The 9,511-nt window shown below is 41.6% G+C and overlaps 1 protein-coding gene across 1 annotated transcript in view; it reads right to left on the reverse strand.

Moving 5' to 3' along the window:
* The window catches only part of LOC310864569 (kelch domain-containing protein 3-like), a gene marked incomplete at both ends in the record, with an annotated part of 6,467 nt that extends 1,935 nt beyond the window's left edge, over window positions 1-4,532 (reverse strand). Inside the window, one exon of the mRNA XM_083773258.1 lies at window positions 3,378-4,532. Coding sequence (XP_083629384.1) covers window positions 3,378-4,532 — 1,155 coding nt within the window. The remainder of the gene's footprint in view (window positions 1-3,377) is intronic.
* Window positions 4,533-9,511: the final 4,979 nt, after the last annotated feature.

A 9,511-nucleotide genomic window follows, 5' to 3' on the forward strand; every position in this document is an offset into this window, starting at 1 on the left:
AGAGAGAGAGAGAGAGAGAGAGAGAGAGAGAGCTACATGGCTTCCCCAGAAGGGGATGACGATATAATCGGCAACCCCAGTCCCGATTCCTGCCGTTTACTAGATTGCATGCCTGATGAAGAGGCTAATGGTCATGTTGATGGAGGTTAAATGCTAATGTCCAGCTTGGACTGTGTAATGTAATGTATGAAGTCACTTAAACCGATTCCTTGAATTATTGATGGGCAGCATTTATCAATAATGGCACCTCTGCTGCATTTGGGCCTCAGTGGAAGGGGAGCTGAGTAGATTAACAGCAAAATACATTAAAGCTCATCCGCACGCCCACAGCACACAGGGCAGACTGACAAACACATGTAGTTACATGATGTGTGTGTGTGTGTGTGTGTGTGTGTGTGTGTGTGTGCATGCGCGTGTGTGTGCGTGCGTGTGTGCATGTGCATGTGCGTGTGTGTGTGTGTGTGTGTGTGTGTGTCTATAAAACCCACAACCAGACTACACCACTTTCAACCCATTGTGTCTCAATATTGGACATTGTTATCATTACAGGATGATGATACAATACAATGATACAATATTCCAAATTTGTCAAAATGCTTTTTTGACACACAAACAAAATTAAGATGAAACATGGAGATACAAGGTTTCATCTCAACAGTGAGAAAAAGATTGTTATATATTCAGTGAATTGGTAAAAAACATACCTCCCTAACATGGAAGGCTTCGGCTTGTAACACTGACACCTTCTGACTTAATGATGTGGTCGAGCCCAGCTCTTGCACGTCAGTGTTGCGTAAGCTTTCAGCATTTCGGCAGACATTCCCTCGATCTGGAGGTAAAGCAATTGTCATTCTAGCATAAATAATGCTTTTAACATCACCTGTTTGACCAAGATCACACAGGGCTGAGCCCCAGTTGTTCTGATGATCTGATCCGTTAAGTGAGTTTATATCACACTGGTAAAAACAAACAGGTGGGTATGTTTTGAAGCAAGGGTGGACAGAATAAAAAATTAAATAAAATATCTACTTTTGAAAACAAGCACCCCACGTGACATCATGTGGCAGCCAAGTCCATGGACTGTTTTAATGTTTGCTTAACAAGTATTCTAGAACCACAGAAAAACAGCCAACCCCAGCCCAGTATAATGGACTTTAATGTTGGTTACCGTTTTAAGAAGTGTGATTTTTTTTTAGGTGAGAAAGATGGAAGAGCGAGATATATCCAAATACTGGAAGTCAGGCAGTTTACTCTGTACGACTGAGAATGCATAAACACTGATGCAAGTCCCTGCAACACACACGCACGCGCACACACACACACACACACACACACACACACACACACACACACACACACACACACACACACACACACACACACACACACACACACACACACACACACACACACACACACACACACACACACACATTGATTCACATTTATTTATATCCACACCATAACACCACTAAGACCAGTTTAATGACAAATATGCCAATACATGTACCATACATTTATACTTCCAGTCCTTCGGGAGGTCAGGGCCAGGGGCAGTGTTTTCCTGGCAATACAATAATAGCAATAAAGGATAGTATGGAGTATGTTTGTTTAGCCACAGGCTTGAATTTAAATTGTTACAGTGTGTTCCACAGCATGTAACTCCATTCTCTCACCTATTCTTTTTAATTCTTCAATTGAATTTAGTTCAAACTCCCACTGCACAAGGGATTGATAGTCTTCCCTTCCCTTCCCTTCCCTGATAAAGGCAATTCGAGGGACTATTTAGTAATTAGTTGTTATAAACAAATGGTATTTACTATATAAAATCCATGAGGTTTTTATTATATTTTATCAATGTTTTTGCGCTCAGGTGCATTTAATTTTTGGCTTTGCACTTGTATAGAAATGATGAGAGCATGTAACTTATTGTAATGTATGAACATATTGTTGATTGTACACTAATGAGTTACTAGAAGCATAGTTATGGATTAAACTATAGGACAACTTAAAAGAGAAAGTAAAATATGCAATGTTTTGGCAGGGGGTATTCGGTGTGTCTAAATAGGGAGGTACTAGGGGCATATACTGTGTGTCATAGGCTCAATCATCAGTTTGTGGTCACCCCCCCCTCTTCACATTCAATAGATCCTGTGATTTTTTTGTGGTCAGATGTATTTTTCTGGGGTCTAGTAGGATTATAGTATTTAGGAAATCGCCGTAAAATTTCAATTAAATAAAAATTTAAAATAAATACAAATTTACATTTAGCCACTTGCCGAGAAAATTGCAAAAATGCGACAAAGCGACAAATGGTAGAGGGGGGGGGGATCACACTTGTGTGAAGTGAGTGGCACTCTTATCATTGCGCATACACCACATTCCGTGCTCAGCCAATCAAAAAATGTACACTCAATTCAAACGCTACATCATGAACCTTGGTTGTTGTCCTTTAAACAAGCTAATGTATTCTCCACTGGTCCATGACAGTAGAAAGATACTGAGACACAAAATATGGTCACCTTTGGGATGGGAGAGTACCTTGCTTCAACAGGACTGATCTCATACTTTTATAACTGAGCATGGTCATGATGATCTATCTGTCTGAGGGCCAGGAAAGTGCAGTAATCTGAAATGGGGGATGATGACCTCAAGAGGCAGCTTTCGTAGAATCAGTAATCCAGCTATACGGGCAGAGACACGGACGCTCACGTCACAGCAGGAAAAGGATGTATACACAAGAATGCTATGAATGGCAATCGATGACTACATCAAAAACGCGTACCTCATAGACCTCCCGTAGGTCATGGATAAGGTCAAGGAGACAGATGAGTCTGGCTGCATGGGCAGCCAGAACCGGCGGTGAGCAAACCCACACTCTGGGAGCTAAGCCAATAAGTACAGCCAGGAGGGGAAAGAGACACAGAACCTACAGTACGCAGGCACACTGTGGCGTGACAGTGGAGCTAGCAACACTGCAGAGCTCAACACCCTGATGCTGGATAAAAGGGAGTCGAGGGAGCGATCCAGGAGTCCCGAATTCGTATTGACTGGTCAACACTCTCGCATCACATCATCGCAATATGTTAAAAAAAAACACACACAAAGGTCTCCACCTTTGAAAGTCATTTCCCTCTTATTCCCAGTTCTTTACAAACATGTTTCCTTAAGTCCTCTTTCATATCTGCCCGTTCCTTCAAACAAAGCAATTGTTCTACATTCATTCCTGATTAAGTTTAACTGGGAGGTACAAGTTTATATTCCTTTGATGCCATGCCCCGGTAACGTTCAGTTCGTAGCAGTTCTGTTTTCCTATGATGCTGCTTGGGGTATCACAAGCAAACTCTTTTTAAATTCGGAGCTCTCTTCGTCTTTACCTTTTCTGCAGTTGTACATTTTTTTCTCTTTCTGTCGGTAGTCATGGCTGCCAGTTCCCACCTGATGTCATGTGGGAGTACAGGCTGCTCAAGACCATACTGAATAACTGCAAGCTTGCACAATGTCTTCAGACTGGGACTTAAGTCTAAAATGTACAGGTCAGACATCTCTGCTTCATTTTCATCTTCACCTTCAAGACCTTCAATGTCCAGTGGAACGGGTGTGTATCTGTATCTGTATCCTCCAAAGAGGATGATAAGATCTCCCACCGTGCAACAACACATCCTACACATCCAACATGGGCTTTTTCCCCTGGGCTCAACCTTCTTCCAGGAGAAGGTCTCTGGACTGAATTTCCACAGATCATTGAAGCTCCGGTCCAAAAGAAAGTTGGAGCCACCAAATATGTACAGTTCTCCATTGTAGGCAAAGGCTGAATGACATGCGCGTCCTTCTGGAAGAAGCTGTGCTGAAGACATATTGAGCCAGAAGTTGGTCTCTGTGTCAAACACTCTGATGTTGTTGTAATTTATGTGAATCTGGTGTGCTGTGCCCCCGAATACAAACATCTTTGTTCCTATGATGGTGGCAGAGTGACATTCTGAAACAGGTGCTGGTGTGCCTCTGGCGTTGATTATAGACCATGTCATTGTGGTTGTGTCTAACTTGTGGATGTCATTGTAGGTGTGTTTAGTCAGCTTGTTGAACCCTCCAAAGATATACATGACCTTCCCCAAGACACAGGCTGAATGACCACACCTCGCCTCTGGGACAGTCCCAGAAATCTTGGAATTTAACCATCTGTGGGTGTTGACATCAAATAAATAAAGCACATTGCAGCATTCTCTTGTGTACATAAATCCTCCCCAGATGTAGATGACACCTTCGATCAACACAACTGTGTGGCCATCGCGCATGGATGGAACTTCAAGAGGACGTTGAACTCCACCAGCTGTCACTGGGGGCAACTTGATCCAGCGCAGAGACACTGTGTTGAAGACCTGTACATCAATCTGAGCCATGGCATACATGCATTTAGGAATGTTACTATCCCATGCACAGAACCCTCCAAAGGAGTACACCTTGCCCCCCACTGCCACAGCAGCATGAAGGTGCCTGTTTGGGCCTTTCAGATGCACTGTCCAGTGCAACATTTCATACACCATCAGAATAATGTTAAAGATTAAGTATTCTGGTCTTGCTCCATGTAATAATAATTTCCAATTGCGAAAACTTCCACTTATATTTGTACAGCGGCATAAATGTCAGCTGATGCTTGGTCAATTGTTGAGCTAGTCAATGTGGGAAGAATTGGCTCCCCTAATCAATCGTACCTAATATATGATCTACCTACAGTTAATAAATGCTACCAGAAATCCCCTTTGCCATGCAGCAGACAGTCACTGTTAAGCAGCTTGCACACTGCATCCGTATTCTTTGCCTGAAATTGTTACACGTACAATAGCTAAATACGACTTTACGTTGTGTCAATAAGGTTTGCACACTGTCATAAAAGTCTTCGGATCAGATTCCATTTCTGTCTTTTGCAACATGCAACAAGCTGAAGAACGAAGCCGCTGGATTCAGGAAAGGCTAATTGCCTTTCCAATGCGACTATACAATTTAGAATGGGAATTAAATGCTTAAAGTGTGTGTGTGTGTGTGTCTGTGTGTGTGTGTGCATGCGTGTGTGCGTGCGTGCGTGCGTGCGTGCGTGCATGCGTAATGTGCCCGTGTGTGTACTGCCAGCTGCTGTTCAGGATTATAGAATTTGTCATCTTCTTTTTAATGTGGCTCCAGCCTCCAGTCCAATATAGCAAAGCATCAAACTGGACCAATGAAACCATTGGGATTATACCTGCTTCTTCTTGATCAGCAGGTCAAACTCTCCTAGCTCTTTACGAGGTTTTCACATGGGCCCTGATCCAGAAAAGGTTGAGAAGCACTGATTTAACAGACATACCCTATATTGTAAAAAGGATTGAGGTCGTGCCTTCATTGGTCAAAAGCCACTAAGATACATTCGTCAACGATCTCCTATGAATACCTGGGTACTAATTATGCTAAACTAAAAAAGGAGCCCTATCTAGAAATATCTTTCTGCGGAAACTCAGATGTTTTTGTTAGCAGCAAACTCCTGGTGTTTATTTTCAGAGCATTTTGGCTACTGTCTTATTTCATGCAGTACTGCAGTATGAGGGCCATCCTCATTTTAATAGCACCTTTTGATCAATAAAGTATATCATCATCATCATCATCATCAAGCTAGATCGATATTGGCTATGTATTATATGCCTCGCGCTAAATCCTTTGAATCAGAGGGACAGATTTAATTTAGAAGAAAGAGTACTGGAGCACACAGGCCGCCTTTTGAATTGCCGGTGTAGACTAACATTTCAATGATATTACATCTTCATCAGTGTTAACAGAGAGAGGAAGTAACATTTCAATGATATTACATCTTCATCAGTGTTAACAGAGAGAGGAAGTATTTATATTTATTGGTTGTTAGTAATCACCTTGCAGTTAAGAGTGAACTCAGCCTATATGTCTGCATTCCACCAATAATCAGTGTGGCTGCCACAGATACACATAGGCCTACCACGATAGTGCAGCAATGTAGAACATCTACTGTAGAAATACATACATAAAAGCATGTACAGGCATTTAGTTTATACTTAGATAACCCCATTAAAATGAAATAAGCGTGCCATCTTTTGCTTGTCTGGTAATAAAGGTAATCCTTTTCGTCACATTTTTACAAAGTTGTCATTTCCACCAGACCGAGGCTCTGTATTGTCATGTCTGTCTGTCTGTAGCTAAACTTACAAACAACCTCAAGCAATAAAATGTTACACTATCTATATATGATGTACACAAAGTATGCGTGAAGTTGTGGCTTAATTGTTTCAAAGGTTGCACTGCTTAAAAAGAAGAAGAAGAAGCTCAACACCACAGTTGAAAAATGTACAACTCTTGGTGACCAGATAAAAACTACAGACGTGAACGGGCAGAAATAGATGTTCAGCACCTCGTCATGCTGCTGCCAGTCTTCGAACTTGTTACTGTAAGTCAGTAGTTTAATAGTAATATTGGCAAATTCGGATGCAATGTCAGGAGCCGACCCGGGAATAAAGTGTGGAACCAAGAAATGTGCAACTGTGCAAAATCAGAAATAAACGTACAAACAAGGTTTTGCCTCACAGGGCAGGCAAACTAAACAGACTAAACTAAACTAAACAGCATGTACATGTATGCAAACCCAGCAGAGAACAGTCAGAGAATAACAGCCACATGGGAGGGGGAGCAACGACATAGGGGAAAAGTCAGAGAGGCGACCCAGGTGTAGCATAGAGTGTGACAAGCAAAGCCCAAAGGACCCAAGGGGGAAAGTCGGAATCATTTAATTTAATCTAAAAACCCCAATTAAAACTCTTCTGTGTGAGACAGGGTGATCAAAACAGATGGGGATACATGAAGGCAAATGGAAGGTTTAGAGCTTCTGGTTGAGCATAATGAACTCATCAAAGATATCTAATCATGCTGTCAATTCATCCATAGGATGCACAGGAAGGGAGCCAGTGTATCACCCTAGGATGCACAGGAAGGGAGCCAGTGTATCACCCTAGGATGCACAGGAAGGGAGCCAGTGTATCACCCTAGGATGCACAGGAAGGGAGCCGGTGTATCACCCTAGGATGCACAGGAAGGGAGCCGGTGTATCACCCTAGGATGCACACATGTCATCTCTCTTCTGTCTCACCATTGTGGGGCTGAACCTTATAGTTCTGGTCCGACTACAGCTTTTAGTTTAGTTTAGTTTTATTCGTAATAAAAAAAAAAGAAAACAGTACAAAAAAGGTAACATCAATAAAAGAGAAATATGTGCAGGTGAGAAAAGAAACCCATGGAGGGCTTATATGTGGTTCTCACCAAACATAATATACAAATATAGTAGACAAAGTAATCAAACGTATGGAAAATAACAAATACAACAACAAATACACTTGTGTGAAGTGTGTGTGACTTTGTGTGTGTGTGTGTGTGTGTGTGTGTGTGTGTGTGTGTGTGTGTGTGTGTGTGTGTGTGTGTGTGTGTGTGTGTGTGTGTGTGTGTGTGTGCGCGCGTGTGTGTGTGTGTGTGTCTTGCTATCATCTGCACCATCTTATCACAGACACCATACAGTATGTGTGTCAAAAGCCTTTCTGGAAGTCAATGAAGGTGATCATTGCCGAAGTTTCCGCTTCCTGAAAGCTCACCTTCCAGTATATCCTCAGATGATCCATCATCTCCTTGACTGCTGTGCACTCAAGGCAAAAGCCATTAACGTTACCAAAGCAACAGGTCACAACTATCACAGCCTGTGGAGCACAACAAACTGACACTCTGACACAAAGTCAAATGGCTGAACGCCTTTGGAATACTTACACGGCTTAATGAAGCAAAGGCGACAATACAGGATTTCAGCACTGATTGCCTCATGTCTAAATATAGGGAGGCTATATCTAAATGATATAATGGCCATGAGAACTGTTGCTATGCAATTCTTGATGCATGGTGATAGAATAGGCTATTATGTGTGAAGATGACAACCCTAATGGTCAGAGGAATTAACCACTTTCAACGTGGTATCCCCACTATTGGCATGACATTATAGGTGAAAATGTTGAAGTGAAATTGAACATTTTGACCAGGTGTTTATCCTGAAGCTTCAGTAAACAAAAATGCAATAGTTAAATACGGTAGCCTTTTTAAAAAATAGAAAAAAGTTAAGAAAAAGGATTTGAAATTATATTTGTGACAAAGATCTTTGAGGGGCGCTAGTCCCTAGCTCCTACACCTAGCTTTTGGTTACCATCCACAAACTTCGTCTTAAACAAACATTACGTTTCCATTGACAATGAATGGAGAATTTTACATCATAGTATCTGAGCAAATAGGCATAGTGTCTATTACGTCATGATGATGTACAATGATAAGAGTGCCCCTCACTTCACACAGGTGTGATTTCTTCCCCACATCAAACATCTCCGTGTTGAATCTTCAAGCAAAAACACACATAGCACTATAATAGAATCGTCTGCCAAGAGAGATTAGAATCAACATCGCCTGTGTAATCTACACACACACCACCCTTTTACTTTCAATATTGGTTTTATAGGAACCTCAGGATGCTTAATATTGACATAAATGGCATTGATCCCCACGTTACCCAAATGGAGCTTGTTGGATGCTTTGATGACAGCCTGGAGGTATGCATTGTTTAAAATGAATAGCTCATTGATCAGTCTGGATGCAACATAAATAGGAATGGCAACCATGTGAACGCAGCAGTCTTCACTGCTATTGATTGTCCTTCTCCTGGTGATTGCTCTTTAGTGTTGTCACTGTCGGCCTGAAACTGTTCAAAACAGTTACTTTTCAGGAAATGGAAACAAAGAACCAGTATGCGTTATTTACTCACAAGCTGTTCATACTTTTCATTTGGTACTCTGGCCTAATTATTATATTAAAATCTTTCATGCATTTTCTAAACAAGTCCTGATGGCTTTCAATGTGATGTCTTCATTTTGAGCATGTAGGCTAAGCCTAATCAACCTAACCTTTTGTGAATTTTCAAAAAAATTCAAAAATATAACTTGTGTCGCTATTTTAATAGGACAATAATTTATGAAATTCTTTAGACATAAAAATATGAAATATGATACATGGTTTCTGCCAAACCACGACAATATCGCTGCTTATTGATCTCCCATCTCCGTTCATTGCCCTTTAATATAGCCTACAGGTGTGTGTGTGTGTGTGTGTGTGTGTGTGTGTGTGTGTGTGTGTGTGTGTGTGTGGACGGATGTGTCTGTTTGGGAGAGGCATGGAATGGAACATAATGAGCTAGTCTTAAGTGACAACTAGTGACCATGTTCATGATTCCATGGATTCATTTCTCAACATTCTATAATCTGTAAGGTGAGATACATCTTCAGTTCCTCATCTGTCCTGTAGGGGACACTGTTGAACTGTGGCAGTGGTCAGAGCGAGGTGTGTGTCAGAGGCGCGTGTGTGTGTGTGTGTGTGTGTGTGTGTGTGTGTGTGTGTGTGTGTGTGTGTGTGTGTGTGTGTGTGTGTGTGTGTGTGT

This window comes from Protomyctophum parallelum (assembly GCF_964188405.1).
Source record: "Protomyctophum parallelum genome assembly, chromosome: 9".
NCBI classification, from domain to species: domain Eukaryota; kingdom Metazoa; phylum Chordata; class Actinopteri; order Myctophiformes; family Myctophidae; genus Protomyctophum; species Protomyctophum parallelum.